This window comes from Myotis davidii, unplaced genomic scaffold (assembly GCF_000327345.1).
Source record: "Myotis davidii unplaced genomic scaffold, ASM32734v1 scaffold68, whole genome shotgun sequence".
NCBI classification, from domain to species: Eukaryota; Metazoa; Chordata; class Mammalia; order Chiroptera; family Vespertilionidae; genus Myotis; species Myotis davidii.
Window position 1 is genome coordinate 1,137,029 of NW_006300376.1, and position 20,041 is coordinate 1,157,069.

The following is a 20,041-nucleotide window of genomic DNA, read 5'->3' on the forward strand; positions in this document are numbered from 1 at the left end:
CAGGTGAAGCCCATTCTTATCTCAAACTGACCCAGTAGGAGTCAGTTTGGAAATTGCTGGAGCTCTGCCAGATTCAACAAAGCCAGATTTGGGGATGAGCAGGCCCATCTGTCCTGACCCAACCTGACAAGGTCCCTGCAACTCACCAGGCCCAGAGTCCCCAGGGGCTCCCGGGGGAATGAAACACCATGGCCACCACCAGGGAGACCAGAGCTCGGATTTGCCCTCTATGTTCTTAGAGTTCAGAAAACTTAAAAAAAAAAAAAAAAAAAATGGCCTGAGCCAGAAGAAGGGAATGTTAGAGGGAGGCCAGAGCAGAGGGCGATGTGGCTGAGGTGGGGAGAGGAAGGGAAGTGCTGAAGGCCTGACCTTCCAGAAACCCCTCCGGAACGTGGACGGTGCTACTGTGGTCCATGAGGCTGTTTCATACCTTTATTCTATGAATAAAAAAACAAAGAAAGCTTTGTTTTATTTGGCTTCTAAACCTTAGGAGCAGAAAGCAAGCCTCTGACATTCTACAGCTCTCCTGAGAAGGGGAAGGCGAACAGGAACTCCCTTCTTTCTTCTCTAAAGTTTCGCAAACCTCACCTGCTTTCATCTTTTTACAAACTTGTAGCTTAAATCAATCTAAAAATCTCAAGTTGCCCCCGCTCCACGTCAAATTAATCTGCCCACAACTTTTGGGGGAGGGCAAAACAAGAGAGAAGAGAGAATATATCGGCATACAACTCTGTGCTGGTCTCTCCTCTCTTTGCTTTAGTGATTTTTTTTTAAAGAAAAGTCAGTTAACAAAACACTATACAAACACAGAAACAAAAAATGTCCCAAAGAAATACATGGCAAAGAAAAAAAAATTTCCTTTTTTCTTCCCCTCCCCCCTCAATTTCTAGTTTGCCTAAGGCACAGTGAACCTTCAGACACAATCTTTCCTCACTCCTTCAAGCTCATCTATTTAAAAACAGTAATATCTAAAATATCTGCACACCCTATTTCACAATCAACATCTTCTGATAAACCAGGAAATAAAAGAACATCTTGTTACTATAATGTGTAATCCTCCCTTCTAAGAAAAAACACTTGTACCAAATCCAGATGACACGATCCATTTAAGGACAAGCTAGTTTTTTCTTAGAGGGCAACTCTGACTACACATGGAGGACTTGAACTTTAAAAACAACCATATTCCCAATACCTACATGTTCAAATTACCCACTGAATGATATATTCCTGTGGACACACTAGAAAAATGCCCTGACTTCTAATGGTGCTGAGATTGAGATGAGACTGCAGAGCAATGAAAGGAATAGCACCTTCTTCTCCCCTCACCCACTTGAATTACCACCGCAGGGACCATTCTCAGCACCCTCTCAACAGATGGCTTCTCTAAGACTCTGAAACCACGATAAATGTGTAACCGAGGCCCCCCGCTGTGGCAGACAAGCCAGGAGCAAAACTCACGGCCCTCTCTTTTAGCGTTCACACAGAGCTTAGAAAGGTGCCAGGAACTACTGCACCATTATGTGAGGAACACGCCCCTCTCCCCCACACCTACACTCATGCTTCCATTCCAGAAAACCATCAGGGCTAATCCAGCCTCCTACTTGAAAAATAATTTCAGGTGAATGTAAAATGCATTCTTGCATCCTACTGACAAGAACTCTTAACTTCCTGAAAGGAAAGAATTTCTATTGCTCAAAACTCGAAACACAGAGGAAGGCAGAAGAGAGAGATCATCATAAGTAATGGTGAAGACAGGAATAACTCAAGAAATAAAGCAAAGGGCCTTACAGTGCTTAAAAACTGGCCTTTGTACTGTTTGTTCTTCAAGTGACACAAAGAAATTCCACCTATAGCCTTTTCTAAACTCCCTTTTCTTTTTAAATCAACTTTTTAAAGGTATAATTTACATACCCAAAAAAGGCACCTATTTTAAGCATACAGTTAAATGAATTTTTGTACATACCAGGGCAATCACTACTACAGAGATACGAACATTTTCACCTCCCCAGCAAGTTTTTGCAGTCAGTCTCCTCCTACCTCCATGGCCCCTGGCGATCGCTGATCTGCTTTCTGTCACCATGCGTTAGTCTTGCCTCCCCAGAACTTCACATTCATGGAGTCAGATAGTATCTACTCTTCTTCTGCATAAGTCTGAGATTCACCCATGTTTTGTATCAGTGGTTTGCTCCTTTTTATTGCAGAGTAGTACTCCCTTTAAATCAATATACCACAATTTTCAAAAAAAAAATTTTTTTTACTAAAAAGGTGGCAAGGGTTAAACTTTAAAACACATAAACTTTTTAAGAATACTTTTTATTTCTTTCTTTCAAGGTAACTGGAACCTATAAGTGACTCTATAAAGAGCAGACCCCCAAACCTTTGGCTTCAGGAGCACCAAGTTTAATCTTGTTTCACCTCCCTATATAATAAACTTGTTCAATCAGATGGAAAGAAAAACGGATGACCTGAGATTTTTGTTTACTGCCAGCTCAAGATGTTATTTCAAGCTGCTGAAGAACTATGAGGAAACTGTATCCAAGCAAATTTTCATGTGCTGCTTCCTGAATGCCTGACCGAAAAGTGAACTTTGGGGCTACAGTTTCATACGATTGTGACCCTTCTGCTTTTGCCTGGTTAGTCAGAATCTTGGAGTTCACGCTGACTCCCACCACCAGAAGGACGTGATGGGGTTCCCCTGAGGTGGGACTACCTGGAGAAGTCCTGTTTAGACAAGAAAATAAATATACCATTTAAATCTTGTTTAACCTGACTTCCCAAATCATGAAGCCTACTACTGTTCCCAAGGAATACACTTTGAGAAGCATCGTTCTAACAGACATAAAGTCCCTCAAGAGGTACTCAACATTAGGATGGTTGCCTCTCCGTAACAGGCCTGGTTATTCTGAATGCAAACGGACCACCCACTAGGGAAGACCTCCCAGTGAGTCCCAGCTATACCTGCGTTGTGAAATGAGAAACTCATACCCCAGAAGCAGCAAAAAGAAATCTCTGTATCCTCAGCCCCCCACTGTCCTGCCCGGCCCCACGCGGGTCTTTATCGCAGTCACAGAGGCAGGCAGCCAGCACATCTTCTAAAGGAAAGGGCCTGGAGAGAACAGACTATTTCCTGGCCACTCCGCCTAACTATCTAGCTTGGTGCTCTGAGCCCACACCAAGGACTGGCCTCAGTTTCTCCTCTCGAAGGAGGTGGCTGACCTAGAATGAGCTGCAATATTCCCTCCAGTCTGAAAGCTGTAACATGAGTCTCCTAAAAGAGCAATAAGTCCAAGACTAAACTGAGGAAAGTTTTTTGAACCATAATAGAATTTGTGAGCTTGGCATCCAAAATTCTGACAGAAATATCAGTCTCAATGCTCCATTTGTAATTCTTGCCCATTACAGTCTTTAAACAAGTGCTCTTGTTCTATCTATTACCTCTTCCCTTTCCTCTAACTTGAGTATTATCGTTTTTAAAAAAGGGATTGAAGTTAAATCCTGTTAATGAGTCACAATCTTCACATTTAACTCTATACATCTATGTGCCTGTTTTGCCTGAATACTAATGTTTAAAAGAGTTTTTATGATGGCTTGTTGTATAGTACACGATATCCTTTGATTAAGAATAAATATCTAGAGGGTAAAATGTTTCCTTGGAAAGAGCATACCACTGGTTTTTGCAACAGTTTCATCCCAGGCAACAGGCTTTTGTTTTGATTATTCATGAAACTGCAAAGGATCACCTAAGCTTGACTAACATTCAGTATAAAACAGGTGGGGTTTTTTTGTACACTTGGAATTAGAAGGCTGTGTCTTAGAATCCACATTAGACAACACTGTGCGATCCAAGAGCCCCTTAAATTTCCCGTAAGCTCCAAAAGAAAGCACCGCTTTCCCAAGTATTAGTCACTGGATCTGGTGCTGTGCAGCCAGCCACTGTGTCCCAGCAAGATCCGCCGCCTCCCTGACTCCTCCTCCGGCTCTTAGAGTTAATAGCAGCGAAAACTGAGGTTGCACCACTGGGCTAGAAGGCAGGGGAGTGGGCCTGCAAGTCTGCACTGGAACCTGGAGAATAATGCCTGCACTCGAAGAACAAAAGCCTGCCTCACGGATGAAGCACTTTCCAAGACAGTCAGGAATGGCAGGGCTGAGAGTGAGCGCTGGCAGGAGTGTTGTGCTTGTACAGGCACAGTCCATAGTACTGAATGTCCCCAGCACTTGGAGAGGAAGTAAACAAGGACCCGGCTGTACATGCGTCTGTGTGGCCCAGGGCAGCCAAGGCCCGGCCCGGTCCGGTCAGGACTCCCGACCCAGTCAGGGGGGCTTACATCACGGAGCTCCAAAGCGTGGGCTGCTTGTGACCAGGAGAAACTACACAGGCCAGTTTAAATACAGCCTATATTCCTCCCTACCACTTAGATTTTCACTTTATTTTCAAAAACAATAGTTTTCTGAAGAAGTTAAGCAAAGCTGAAACACAGGAAACAGCTCCGTGTAGAACAGGACCCAGGCCCCATGATACTACCCATTGTTCTCCGCAAAACCCACTGGGATCCAACCACCCCAACCCCACTGGACCAAAACCAGGTTTGGCTACTTTGTCTTCGGAAATATCCTCAGGAATGTCAATTTTCAAATGTTCTACTGCAGAACCCACAACACTATGTTTACTTAATAAATGTTAAGGAACTAAGATATTATCATTGCTTTCCATAAAAAAAATTCTAAGTAGTCCTTCAAACTTTTCCACATTTGTTACACCACAACAGACTGTGTTTTTGTTTTGTTTGTTGGCCTCGTTGCAAAAAATCATCCCAGCAGAGCAGAAAGCATCCTGCAAGCATGCTGCTGATGCTGTACGTGAGAGGGCCAGGCCCCGGTCGGGCTGTATGTTCTATTTGTCCAGCCTACTACACTCCGGGAGGCCCCGCCAGCAGGACCCTGTAACCTGACTCACCACAAAGACACTCTCAGTGTGTCTTGATATTCTAAGCTTCCACTTAGCCTCCGCCTTTTGCACGGAGGAAGGAGGAGACTAGGAGATATAAAGTAGCAGCGGTGCTGATCAGAGGGTAGAGGGAGAAAGCTTTGTGTCTAGGCATACATGCCTCATTTGGCATGACAAGGGCATGCTTGTGAAGTTGACCATAACTGAATTTCTGAAATCTGATTTTCTAAAATGTAACAGCTCATTAATGAAAGAAATCTATTGTGTAACAACCTTCAGATTATATCTTCTTGTAAATCTTAATTTTTCATATAGTTTAGCTTTAAAAATAATAATATTATATCAAGTCAAAAATGGTCCATGCCAATGAATCAGCACACTGGCGAAATGAATTAGTCCCAGGGCAGAGGAAAATAGGAACTGAATTTTTTAAATATAGTAAAAAGTATATATAAAAATTTACTCAAAAAACAACTCATGCCTATCATCCCTACCTTTGTTGAATTTATCAATTTAAAAATGATGAGATAAAACACATTCTTAAATGAGGTCACAAGCAATGCAACTGGTTAACCGACTGTCACCAGAACTTAAGAGCTTTTTAACTCTGCTAAAGCTGCCTTAAACATTATCTTCATTTTTAGAAGGAACCTTACACTGTGCAGACAGGTCCCTTCTGCCTCACTGCGAAAGAATGGACGGCTAGACTGGGGACAAGCTAGAGGAGGAGGGAGGGGAGGGGAAAGCCTTCTCCAGCATGTGTCCCACTTAATGTTACTAGTTTGAAAACACCAAGTCATTTCAAAATGCAGGAATCCTTACATTTTTCTATAAAAATATTGTGTCCTGTGACTGACTTTGTGCAACACAAGTGCAAAAGATAAGTTCCAGGTTCCAGAACTAAATGTACCATCAGGCCCGTGGACTAAGAACAGATAACCTCAGAGAGAAATTAAACATGTCATCAAGGGTTTCTGATGACAATGCAGAAGCAGGAGGGTACATTGTACTTTAAACAATGCCTTGTCTGTTTGCTGATCATGACGGGCCTGAAATGGAAGGGAGGAAAACAAGGGCAGTACTGAGCCACAGCTTTCACTTTAAAGGCAAAGTGTGGAATCTGTGTGTGCATGCCCGCGTGCCTGTGTGTGTGTGCGCACGCGTGCGTGCGCATGCATGTGCATGCGCACACACACATACATACATATATATATTACTGTAGAACTGGCAAAATATATGTTCCACAAATGTGCACACAAACCTCCCAGTGCTCCCTGAGAACCCATTCCCATCAATGCCCACACTGATGCCCTTCAATGGAACCACTTCACCCCCTTGAGCAGTTTGAGGACCAATTCTGCCCAGGGAGAAGCAGTGTCAGGACCCCTCATCTGCCCCCTGGAGGTTTGCTCCAGCCCCCAGCCCTTGTTCTAAGGGACAGAGCCCCCTCTGATAGAGCAGTGGGAACCAGGAGCAGGCAGAGGCAGGCTGGGTCTGAATTTGCTCTGCCTCTCAGAAGCTGGGGGAGCTTTGGTCCACTGGATGCACCAAACACCTACTGGGAACCAATCACAGGCCAGACCCAGCTCTGAGCCTGTTTCTTCAACAATTAAAAAGGAAAACCTTTACCTTCAGGTTTATTGTGAGGATGGTACTCAATAAATGCTCAATCAATTTCCTTCCTGGCTTCCTAGCTCCTTCCCTGAGGCCAACTTCCTGAGAACCAGTCCTGTCTCCTACGCAGAGTCCTGCTGGAGGCTAGACCACACCAACTCCAGCCCCTTCTGCTGAGTTCCTGCTACTACTTCTTGGTACAGGCCAGTAGTCGGCAAACTCATTGGTCAACAGAGCCCAATATCAACAGTACAACGACTGAAATTTCTTTTGAGAGCCAAATTTTTTAAACTTAAACTATATAGGTAGGTACAGTGTTATTAACTTAATTAGGGTGCTCCTAAGGCTTAGGAAGAGCCACACTCAAGGGGCCAAAGAGCCGCATGTGGCTCGCGAGCCGCAGTTTGCCGGCCACTGGACAGGCGATTCCTTATACCAAGACTTTTGCCTTCGGTCTATCTTGTCTCATGCCTCAGTTTCCCCAACCTGTCTCAGTTTCCTCCCATGGGCTGCTCCAAGAACTTTCCCAAAGAACCTAATCCAATTGCTTCACCTGTAAGTCCAGTCACTTCCTAAATCTGGAGCCAAGCACACCCAACCAAACTCCTGGCATTGCAGAAAAGAATTTACAAGGCCAGACAAGCAGACAAATATATCACTGAGGAAAGAACACTCAAACAAGCAGACTGGCTCATGAACTTAGAGAACTCCCTTTCAAATATGAGAATGTCATCTATTAGATCAATGCTCCCTTTATGACGTCCTAAGAAAAAAAGTTTCTAGGTAACAGAAAAAGCCAAGCTTCTCCTGTGAAACCGATCTGTTTTTATTTAAAGCCAGTTACACAGGTGGAAGCTGATCTTATGTCCCTTTCTGCTTCAGCTGCTATGAAACTCCAGAGCCAAGTGTGTGGCCTACCTCTAGCACCTGTCAAGTACTATACTGTCCTTACCCTTAGGCTTCATCCTTTCATACTGCACATAATTTTGTAAGTTGCCACTATGGTACACCTGGAGCACAAACATAAATTTGAAATTTACATCTTAAGGTAAGGTGGTCTTTGCTTTTTCCTAGTCTTGCTCCATCCAGAAATGGCAGATCTGTGTTGTTTTTAGAGACAATAGTGTAGCAAGGAACCTACTGAGAATGCAAGATGGAAATGAGGTGGGCCTGGGCAGAACATGAGTCTGTGCCCCAAACCCCTCTCCATGTAACCTTTCAGGATGCATAAGGGCAGAGTCAGAATGAAAGGTCCAGATGCCTGAGGAAGCACACTCCATACTCTGTAGAGGCCAATTTTGAGTGATAATGAGTCCAATGTGTAAAGTGGTTTAGGTTTTTGACTGGCTAAAAACCTAGCAGTCTACAGACTAATCTACATATATATATATATAAGCCTAATATGCAAAGTGTCCCCTTGGGAGTTCGACCCACCAGGAGTTCGATCGCTCGCTATGACATGCACTGGCCACGAGGCGGTGGCGTGGAACGAAGGAAGGCCCCAGCTGGCAGCCGGGGATGGGAGGCTCCAGCCAGCAGCCGGCAGCCTGCAGCCGCTAGGAACCCTACCTGTGCACAAATTTCGTGCACTGAGCCTCTAGTAGAATAATAACGATAGCTGCTCCTAAGGCGCCCTGGATAACCTTAGAAGCACTAATGGGAGGTAAAAGGCATCTCTAAATTGGAGGAAAAGTATGGGGCACACATTGCAGAGGCTTTCTGCTCTCTTGGGAGTGAGAGCCCAGCCACACTCTGCTGAAGGGCTGAGGAAGGGCAGAGGCCCCTCCTGGAGAGGGAAGGAGCCGTGGATGCACTGTCAACTGGGATTCCCCACTCAGCAGTCAGCAGCTGGTGCCCAGGCCTGTGAGCCCAGACCAGCTTTGGGACCCACCTGGCTTAGACTGAGGCACCTCTAGAAGAATTTAAACTCCAGGTGGGGAACTTCTGTTCCCAGGAGCTGGGAAAATAAGATGACAAAGACTCTTCATGACCTAAAGACTTTGGAAATAGCAATGTCAGGTGGCTGATGGTTCAGAACAGGTTTTCCCAAGCCATGCTACTTTGCCATGTGGATTATTTTGAGCTGAAAGCAATGGAGACCCTGTAGGCTCACAGAAACTTCTGCCCCTCCCTTAGCTACCTACAAGAATCTAAATCAGGGGCCTTTCCCAAAATGAGAGTTATCATCAGAGATAAATTTTATGACCTACCTATAGGGCCGGGCAAACTTCTAGTTACTGAACATCTATCGTCCCACAAATGACCTTCTTCCCCTCTGAAGCCTGAGGTGCTGGTGCCATGTATGCCTCATTTTAACTTTCGGTCTCTGAACCTTTCGTGTATGTGGGGTTCCAGTACAAATGTTTGTAATTAGGTTTCGTTATTTTCTCTTATTAATCTGTCTCATGTAGATTTAATTATTAGATCAGCCAAAAGAACATAGAAGGGTAGAGTGAAATGTCTTCCTCCTCTACATGTCAAAGCCCTGGACTGTGAATTCAACTCTATGATCCTGTGTGAGCTACCATGTTTGAATTTCATCACTATGAAATGAATTAAGATTCCTGCGCCTTTTACCTCTCATTGGAGTGCTTCTGAGGCTATTCAGGGACAGCTGTCATCTTTATTACTTTATTAGTCTACAACCTCCCAGGTTTTGGCCAAATAAAAATCTAAACCACTTTAAATACACATTGGAAATGGTATCATACAAAATTGGCTCTGCATCCCCATAAATGCGAGTTCCCAGATGGCAAGGTTCTTGGTGAAATCGTCCAAAAGACCAAGTAAGTGCCACATATTATTAGTACGTGTGTTCCCCTCATTAATTCACCCAACACTCTGCACGTTAGGGATGAGCCAAGTTATCTCCTTTACAAAAAGCAGACTCCGTATTCTTTCAGTTACACAAACAAATAACAAAGCCCAACGAAAGGAACGGCAACTCCCTCCGCCCTAGCAAGCGGGGTTCTGTGTTTTATCACTTTTCCTGGAGGGTTGCAAAACTTCTACAAGGAATTCTTTCAAGTATTACTGTAATGCTTTTATCAACAGCAGAAAATTAACTCCAACAACACACTAGAGACCGTCAGAAATTTCATTACCATAGGTGAAAATGAGGAAGGATGGGCAGAAATACTTGTCAGGATGCACAGCACATCAAGACTTCCTTTCTTCACAGGCAAGAGAGACTCTGGGCCCTCCCAAGCAATGCTGCAACTTTCTGTGTGCACACCCCCATCACTGACTGCCCTGTAAAGTCAGCAAAGGCGTCGACCCCTTCTACATCCATCTGGTCTTCCAAGCATCACCGTGCCAGGGGACGGAGACAGGTGAAGGGATGAGCACGGGTGTGGCTCAGGCAGCACCTTCCAGTGCTCTGTCTCCAAATGATCATGTCATGTGAGTCCTGGGGTCAGGCCTGGCCCCTGGCCCAGGCTACTGAAACTAACACCACAGCCATCAACCTGCTGCCGAGAGACCAGAACTGCCAAACCATTTGTGTTTACTAAGAAAACTTTGCTCACAGGAGTTTTAGTCAGGTCATTTTCTGTATGTTTTAGTTCGCCTTTAAAGCACATATAGATAAATTCACAACAGCATTAGAAACCCATTTTACAAGCCTTTCGGTAATCCGTGTTGAGACTGAAGTCTCCAGGTAACATTAAAAGTGACCAGAAGTGGGGCTTTCGCTCTCAATGCCAAAGCCAAAGAAATTGCTTGTTACAAAGACTACCACACTTCTCCAATACCTACAGAAGAGCTTAGCGCTGTCACTTGGACTTTAACAGTTACAGAAAACTGCTTAGGGAATTTAATTCCCAATAAAAGAGTTCCAAGTCTACCAAACAGTACTTAATGTATGGACTGCCCAGCATTACGACTGGTAAAACTGTGAATTTCCCTTGCCGCTAACTGCTGCCAAATAAAGCCACTGATTCGGCTAACGGTGCCCACTCCTCTGGCACAAGGCACCTAGTTTTTGGAACATTACACGGTGTGTAATGCTTTCCCCCAAAGTCACAACCCTCCAAGTTACAACCACTTAGAAAACTCAGGTCCCATCACTTTGGATTCAGTGATGGGGCTTGCTCCTCTGCCACCAGGTAATCCCTCTCCCAGGTCCGGAGGTTTATAAGGCAGCATTTTGGCTGTCTGAGGATGTCTCTCTCCCACAGGTACATTTCCACAGAATGCCTCCACACTGGCCACCGCCAATTACAAAGCCTGGCTCCTCCCTGGAGGATGATGTAGTGGTGTCTGAAGTGAGCAGCGTGTCCAGACAAGTGTAGGCATGTCCAGGTCTTCATGACAGCAGTGCGGGCTCTTCCTCCAAAAGTGGTGACTGTGGTGACCACCAACTCAGTTCGTCACTGTGCCCTTCCAGGTGAGCTCCTTTGTGTCTCTCATCCTTAATCTCCTCATCCAGAAATAATGGGTTAAATCAGATGACAGCCAAGGCGTTCAGTTCCACAACTCAAGAGGTTCTATTATCAATTTAGCATTAATTTGCTTCTCAGATGAGTCCTTCCCCTAGAAAATCACTGAGGATACAGGGCCCATGTGAGATGGACTGGGCTGGCAGATGTGGGGCCAGTTACACCTAACACAGGTGGTGAATAATAGATGGAGGGGTGGACTGAACTACTGCACTGTTTTTACTGGGTCAGACTTGGCTTTCTTATCTTTATATATAGGAAGCAAGAGAAATCAAAATATCAAAAATCTGCCCTGACAAATTACCTCCTCAAAAATAAATAAGTAAATAAACCCACCCTTTAATATCTTCTAGGAGTCACTTATCTACATGACAAAAACCCAACTGACAGGTATTACGGTTTATAGGGTAAATGAATTATCTTACAAACAGCTCACTTATTTTCTCCTAGCTCTTTTAAGACAGCTCTGTTTACAGGCAGAATGCGAAATTTTCATTTAAAAAAGTCTAACCTCTTTGAAAATGTTATTTGCCAACGACTGAGAAAAGAGATGTTTCCGAGTTCTCACAACTAGTTACAGAGATTTCCATGTGACTTCTCGGAGGAACACTGTCTCCTGCTGGAACACAGGGCTGGGAATCTCAGGCTTCTTAGCACATGCTTCACCTTCACCTCCACTCACCGCGAGTCTTAGGACAAGTCACAAGTCTGCTGGGCCTGCTTCCCACATCTGGAGAACAAGATGTTTAGGATGATCCCTCTACTTAATCTAAAAGCAACTGGCAGGCACTGAAGTGGCTAGTAAATAAATGACCCATGCCAGGCCAACCAAGAGAGAAGGTTGATTTCCCCTTCTTTCTGTGGGGGTAAAAGAGTGCAAGGAAAATATTTTGTCCCTATATGACAATTAAAACTCTTTATATAATATTCAAAAAATAGCCTTGGTTGTTTTAAGGGCTTTTCTTGGAGACTATGCAGCCTATATTTTAAAGTATTGAGAAAGCTTTATCTTTATCATTAATCTCAGAGAAAATGGAGATGCTTTTTATTTTTCATGCAGATGAGAAATACCAGACAACCAAGTTCTTGTAACAAAGCTTTGGCAGCAAGCTGCAGATCATTTTTCATGAAAGGGTGATAATGGAGAAAAGATGGAACATACAGTTTCCTATTTCTTTCTTCTCATTCCTTTGCCCCTCAAGCACAGGGGACTCTGGGATTTAGTTTACAGACAGAATGCTTCTCCCGCTTCGACAAAGAAGAAATTATTCATAATTCTAAACTCCTTGGAAAACACTATCAAAGCACAAAACATTATTTTTATTATCCCAGAGCCACAAAATAACTCTGCTTTCTCCTTTTTCATTCCAGAGTATGAACTACTATGGTTCACTTTCCTCCCCAAAGTGTCTCAATGGTTCCATTTTTAATTATAAAATGTGCTCATTAATGATACCATTTAACTGAGAGTACGCATGTGTTGTTAGATAATGCTCTCTGAAGAAATTACATAATGGTCTAACTGTCCTAAACCCAGCCATTGCCCCTGATATGTCATCACAATCACACAACTATAACCCTCCAGCTCCTGCCTATGTGGTTTTACTGGGCCATCACCCAACACTAGACGATCCCTCTTTGCCAATCAATTAACCACCCGCATTGTCTGAAACTTGGCCTCCTTGTCCTGATGCTTCCATCATTCAACACCTGTTCACGTCAGTTCACCTTCTTCAACCATCATACACAATGTCCTGGGCCTCAAAGTGTGAAGCAGATCCAAAGAAGAGAATAAAAGCTAGACCTGAATGACCAATTGGCTTCCGAAACCAGGCCAAGCACGACAAGGTTGTTCACCCGGTGGTAGACCACACTTAGGCCGCTTCTGCTTCCACAGGGGAAAGGAAGAGAGGAAAAGCAGTGACTGCAGGGAAACTCAGATGTGGTGCAGAGTGAAAGCGTCTCTGTCTCATTTCTGAATCTGCAAAATACAACCTGGGCCACCTTCCTTGGAAGACATCTCTTTGGCAGCCTGGGCAAACAGGCAATTTGGAAAGTCCCATCCTTAAGAATAATTGCATTTCACAGGAGTGCAAGTCTTAAGGGTCTCTGAGTTCACTGCGAATGCCTGTCCACAGCCTAACACTCCACTCTGTTCTTTATGTGTTCTGAAAGAGTGACAAGCCAGGTAGAACACATGTGTCTTAATTTTTATAGAAGATTATGCAAGCTTCCCTTTCTCTTTTTTTTTTTTTAAACCAAAATGAAATAAGTGAGAGGAACAGCCCAGTGAAGTTTCAGGCAGTATTATAAAATCAAAATTCCTAAAGCCTGAATAAATTAGCAATTTTAGAGTTTATTTTGTCAAAGTAGAGACATGCCGATGCAGATATCCTCTATCACCTACCAACTGTCCAGCCTTGGCTAAGTCACTTAACCAGCCTGTATGTCAATTTTCTCATCTGTAAAGAGGAAAACCTAATACCTATAAAGCTCTCAGCAGTGTCTGCCACATAATAAATGTTCAGTCAACAGCAGCATTTAGTTATGACCATGAAAATGATAGGTAAACCTAAGGCTGGGACTACACACACCACACCTATCTGTACCAATGCAGACTAAAGATCTGATGGGTTTTGCCCTTTTGGTGGGGAGGGGATAAAAGCTTTCCAATTTCAACTACAAACCTCCCCAACTCAGCCTTATGCAGAAGTCGGAGACATAGGGACCTTCTTCTCAAAACCAAAGCCCTCCTCTATGGCCTCCCAGCAGGGATTTCCAAAGAGTGTTGAGCAGAGAGATGTCCCTAGTGCCATCTTCATACCTGGGCCACAGGAGCCAAGCACTCAGATCCCTCTGATCCTCGGGCTGGAAGCCACGCCTTCTAGACTGCTGACAGACAGGCTTCTTCGTTTGAGCCTGACTGTTCCTGAAGGCACTTCACTCCTCTGAAAATGCATCCTAGAAACCAGGTATTTTCAAGATACCCTCCCATCCCTGTCCCCCAAATATGCGAGCACCCTTTTGGAAAATCAAAATGGAAGTGAACTCACACGTGTTTACACGCTTCATCTGTGAGCAGTGGCAGCTGTGGGAAGCATCCCACTGTCCTAAGCACTTCAAGTTCCCACCAGCTGCATCTGACTGATGACTGATCTCAAAAGTCCCTAGTACTCTCCTTGGAGCCCAATTTTGAATGCTGTTTACAGTGGGGTTTTGTTTGTTTTTACTTATTCATTTGAGAGAGAGAGAGAGAGAAAGAGAGAGAGAGAGATCGATCAATTTGTTGTCCTACTTACTCATACATTCATTGACTGATTCCTGTATATGCCCTGACCAGGAATCAAACCTGCGTATTGGGACAGTGCTCTAACCAACTGAGCAACCCGGCCAAGGCTGTTTACAGTGTTAATGGCACGATATTCAGGACCCTCCTCCTAACGCTGGCTACAGACGTAAGTCCCCGGATGCAGCTTATCCCATCACTGCAACAACCTTCTGATGTCTCCGCACCTGGGCCTGCCCTCTTGATCCTTCTCAAGAATCCTGGGGAATCTGAGGAGAGTGATGTGCCTGCCCTCCCATTCCCAAGGAGAAACCCCTCTGAAGTGCAGCACCAAAGCCACGCCATCGCGGATAGTACTTCTTGTAGGAAAAGATACGCTGCTTACAGAATATGCGACATCCTGTAATGCAAACAAATCCTGTGTTTTTGTTTGCTTTTTAATGTGTCAGATATAAGAGTATTTATGAATCTCAGACAACATTCCTAAGCAGCTGCTAAGAGATCCTGAAATGAACTTCCAAGTCCTGGCCAACCCACTGTTCTTTGCACTATTTATATTCCTAAAGCCATCAGCTATGCCTGATACGGCCGATCATGAGGCCCTGCTTAATGGACTACAGAATCCAATGATACCCACACACAGCCATCACTGGTTCTGATCTTTACCTGGCTTCCCCTTGTGGTAGGAGAGGCTGTGTGCCTTTTTGGTGTCGGAGCCAAGATGGATGTCATCTCCTCACCATGGCCTCGCCTCGGGCCTCGTCACAAGAGCTGCATCACTTTCCCTTCACTCACCCTCTCACACTGATTACACCCAGCACATTTTAATCTTATCTTTCTCCCACATGTCCCACGTCTGTCCGTGGATGAGTCAGTGTGACTACTCCCCTGTCGGATGCTGGTCTGAAAACGAGGAACATTTCCCAAAGACCCAAACAAACAAGGGGAAAGATCGGAAAACAGAAAGAAGCCAAGCTAAACACAAATCCTCTGCACACAATGTGACTAGGACGCACACTCGGCTCCCCCAATGCACCTGAGCAGGCCCTTCATTACCCTGCAGGGCGGTGGGTGCCCTTGCTCTGTGCAGAAAGCTACACAGCAACGAGGCTCCGTCCGAGTCCAGAATACTCACGGGGGCTAGGTCTCTGCTACATTTCAACAGACACCACCACAGCCTGGCTGTTCATCTTTCCCCACTCTTGTCTGGATTCTGAAGCCAAGATGGCATGAGAATTTTGATTTTTGACTCCTAGGAATTCAGAGAAATTCCAGACTTAGCAAAGGACTTACAAGCAGTGGTTCTCAAACTTCAACTTGCAGAAGTACCTGGAGGCCTTGTTACAATACAGATGGTTAGGTCCAGAGTTCCTGATTCAGTGTGCCTGGGGTGGGCCCAAGAATCTGCAGTCCTAACAGATTCCTGGATGTTCCTAGGTGATGCTGATCTGGAGGTCACTCTTACAGGACCACTAACGGAGGCACCAGGCTACAGTAGACCCTCTGGGATACCAGAGCAGGTTGCACCGAGAAGAACACTAAGTTTGTGTGTCTCAGTTTTCAAGTCTTATGCAATGACTTGAAATAGCACCATCTCTTCTAACAAATTCCTGAAAACTTCAAAATAAGTTAACTGGGGTCCACTAGAGACTAGAAAAACAAGTGGGAGTTGGAAACTTTAAAAAAGCCACATTCATTTATAGGAAAGGAAGTACAGGAGGAGATCCTAGATAAACACAGCTTGTTAAGCAATGATACCCTTGTCCTGGAGGCCAATTGTTCTCTTAGATCCCAAATTGACGGTGCTCCTTTTAATACGGTGCTTCCAGGGAGCAAATTCCACCTTGTAATCTTCCCATGGACGAGAGGTGAAAATAGATCTAAAAGTCAATACAAAAATAGTGGATAACTTTCACAGCCAAGATCTCTCATTTTTCTAAGACAATGGTTCTCAATCCTAACTATCCGTTGAAATCAGATGGGAGCTTTAAAAATATAGATGCCCACGCCCTATACCTGGAGATTCTGACCTGACTGGCCTAGGATGGGACTCAGACACAAGGGGATTTTTAAAGCTCCTTGGGTAATTCTCAAATGCAGTAAGGTTGAAAACCATGATGCAGGAAAAAGTCACAGAGAGAAAATAGGTGGATGGGAAAGAGAGAAGAAGCCTCCTTTAGAAAATGTCCAGGAAACATAAAAGGAGAGAGACAAGAATGAGCGAGCAACTGGGAACAACTAGGACAAGCAACACGGAGACGTTGAGTCTGAGATGGATCTAAGGATCAACCCAACGTCAGCTGTCTTGGGTTCAAAGACCTGAAATGGCTAGGTGGTCAAGGCAGCCCTCATTCCCCAAAGACCTGGTACCAGTCCACAGACCTACCAGGAAACCCTTTTAACAAGATGTGCTATTCTGTGCTGTTTTTTTCAGGAGAGTTAATAACTAGGAACACAAGGCAAAGACCTGTAACTTCTCACAAACAAATCATCAACTTTGAAATCATGTACCAGAAAAAAAACGATAAAATTTACCCCTGAGCAAAATTAAATGTTTTTCTTTAAACGGAAGGCAAGGGAAGAGACTGAAAAAGTAACTCTCAGAGCATGTGGTAAACTATCCTCCCAGTAACCACACTGACAAATGAGTTTTCAAAGTTGTACAGATCATGTGATGCAGATGATAAAATCAAGAGAGAGTTATTTTCTCCTCTTCCTTCTTGAGTAGCACAGATGCATGAAGTAACAAGCTGGGAAAAATGTTTGAAAGCTTTATGATCCTGTTTAGGTCAGAATGATGAACACAAAACAGATCACGGAATCTCAGGGCAGGTAACACAGACAGACAGGTGAAATTATTTCTGCTCACATAAACAAGATCAACACTGGGAGGCCAGAGAGAAAAATCCAGATGTATTTCCACTTTGTTAATAGAGAAAACTGATTCATCAATTCAAAGTTTTTTATTTGACTAGAAAACTATACTGTAGATAAATCTGCATCCTAAAAATGAGAATTTTTAATACAAGCATTCATTTGTTAATCACTTTAAAACCGATTTAGAAAAGTTTTCACTAGCACAAGTTAGCTTTCCTAACTTAACACATGGTACTGCACTTACTCAGTACTAAACTGCCCACAAATTGACTCAAAGCATTCCCTGATTTTATAAGACTAGAGGAATAAACCTCTCCCCTTCTCCCAAAGAACACACCTACTAAATGATGCCCATGATCAAGTGCCAAAATTCTCCGTAGCAACTGACATGAAGGAGGAAAATGTTAACGCCTAAATATGGCCCAAGTGACCTAGACTTTCAGCCTGAAATAAGGATCTTTATGGAAAGGGAGGACATAAAATAGGACTGATTTAGATAATTCAGTTCAGCAGAGGACATGCATTTATTCAAGCAGAAGGCTGTAAGCTTATCTTTATTGGACAGGGTTGGAGACAGAAGGCCTGATCTAGGCCACTCATTTCAAGAAAAGTATACCAGCTCACCTAGGAAGTTATCTCTCAGGAGCCTAAGAGCCCACATGTGCCAAAGCAAGCACACTCCTGCTGGTATCAGCTCAAAGACAACTTTAAAATAATCAGGCCTACAACATTCTCATAGCCCATTCCAGGCCTCTCGGGGTTACACAAATGATACACCTGACCTACCCGGTCATTATTCTGTTACAAAAATCAGAAGAATGCTTAGGCTCAGAGTTTCAATTTTTACCTAAAGGAAATTACCTTGCTTAAAATTGAGTCCATGCCCTAACTGGTTTGGCTCAGTGGATAGAGCGTTGACCTGCGGACTCAAGGGTCCCGGGTTCGATTCCGGCCAGGGGCATGTACCTTGGCTGCAGGCACATCCTCAGTGGGGAGTGTGCAGGAGGCAGCTGATCGATGTTTCTCTCTCATCGATGTTTCTAACTCTCTGTCCCTCACCCTTCCTTTCTGTAAAAAAATCAATAAAACATATTTTTTAAAAAATTGAGTCCATGGACCACTATTTATTTGAATGATAGGGTACATTCATACATGGCAAATTAATCTGTTAAGGGAACTGTACTACAAAATAACCAGTTAATAAAAGTATGCCTTCTCATTCTACCAACTGGGGCGGGGGGACAGGGGCGGGGGGCAGAGGGGCAGGTACCCAATACAGACTGAGATACAAAAGTACGAGGGTTAGATTAACAAGTCCTTCGCTGGGAAAGGAACGCTGGTAGGCAGCCCCATGACAGCTCTGGTGTGAGGTAAAAACCCTGGAAGAGCTGCAGCAGCACTGAGTTTTAAATTGGGTGCATTTTTTTTAGGAATTTACCAACATGAAAAGTTCTGATGAAGAGATCCATGGAAAGCATTTTACTTTATAAAACTATTACAGTTATCATAGTGATTTTTTTTCAAATATTAAGTAAAATAAAAACATTTAAAAAGATTAGAGGAATGTGAGCAAGAGGTTTTGAACATCACTCAGCCAAAGATTATGTATCAAATATGGGGAACCTAGGCAGTTCTCTAGATCGTTTATGATGAAAGAAATGTCATTTTCGAAATCAGTTATTAGGACAATTCGGGGGGGAATCAGTTTTGAGACTTGAATTATGTGAGTTAATGACTTAACTATCCACTTGATCTTTCTAATGTATTACCAATTTTCAAGAAGACATCTCACAAGCAATTCTATTGGATATAATTTTATGCTCTCCTTAAACTTCAGGTTTACAGCCAGATTTGTACCTTTAAAAGTCTACTGTGGCCATGGCCACCTTCTGCAACTGCCTCCAGCCCCTCCCCTCCCCCACACCATGGCTCTATTCAGTTATCAGGAAGAACCATTCTGCCTGCTCTGCATTTATCATAGGGTTTCAGTCTATCTTCTGGACACAATCCAGACACTACTCACCTATCTTTACTATGAAACTGAGAGTTCTGAATTTTTTTCCAACACACACATGTGATTAGTACTCTGCTAGCCACATTTTATCTTCGGGCACATGGGTTCTGCAACTCCAGCAGCCAATTAAAACCAGCATTTTAGGTCCTACTCATAAATATTTTTACCTTGAAGACAAAAGCAGTAAGCTCTTCAACAGAAATAAACACTTTAACCTGGCCAGCAACTTACATTATGCAACATTTTCTGTTTCTGTCTTGGCAGCCTGCCTTAAACCCTAGTAACTGCATTGCAAAGAGTCAACCACTCACAAAATATTTTTAATACCTTTAATTATGAGATCTGATTCCGCAGCCAAACTTCTGCCAGGAATTTCTTGCAAATATCCTCCCCCACCCCCCACCCCTAGAAATCTGCTTTTCTTGGTGGTGGTGTCTCCATTCACCCACCTACCTAAAGCCTATGGAAGCAGAGACCCCCTGTTCTCCCAAGGGAGAATTTCTCAGAGATAATAGCCCAACCCAAAGGATTTCTTCACACCATGTCTCACTGACAGTTCTGAATACAGTGGGGCCTTGACTTACGAGTTTAATTCGTTCCATGACAGAGCTCGTAACTCAAATTACTCGTATGTCAAATCAAAAAGTGAATGAGCCGAAACCGGTTTGGCTCAGGGGATAGAGCGTCGGCCTGTGGACTGAAAGGTCCCAGGTTCAATTCCGGTCAAGGGCATGTACCTGGGTTGCGGGCACATCCCCAGTAGGAGATGTGCAGGAGGCAGCTGATTGATGTTTCTAACTCTCTATCTCTCTCTCCCTTCCTCTCTGTAAAAAAATCAATAAAATATATTTGTTTTAAAAATGAAT

General features: G+C 43.8%; 1 protein-coding gene across 2 annotated transcripts in view; it reads right to left on the bottom strand.

The window, feature by feature from the left end:
- The window catches only part of FOXO3 (forkhead box O3), a 97,074-nt gene extending 82,043 nt beyond the window's left edge, over positions 1-15,031 (bottom strand). For both annotated transcript variants that reach the window (XM_015572725.1, XM_015572726.1), the window contains exon 1: positions 14,951-15,031. In XM_015572725.1, the coding sequence (XP_015428211.1) occupies positions 14,951-15,016 (66 nt within the window). In that variant the 5' untranslated portion in view covers positions 15,017-15,031. The remainder of the gene's footprint in view (positions 1-14,950) is intronic.
- Positions 15,032-20,041: the final 5,010 nt, after the last annotated feature.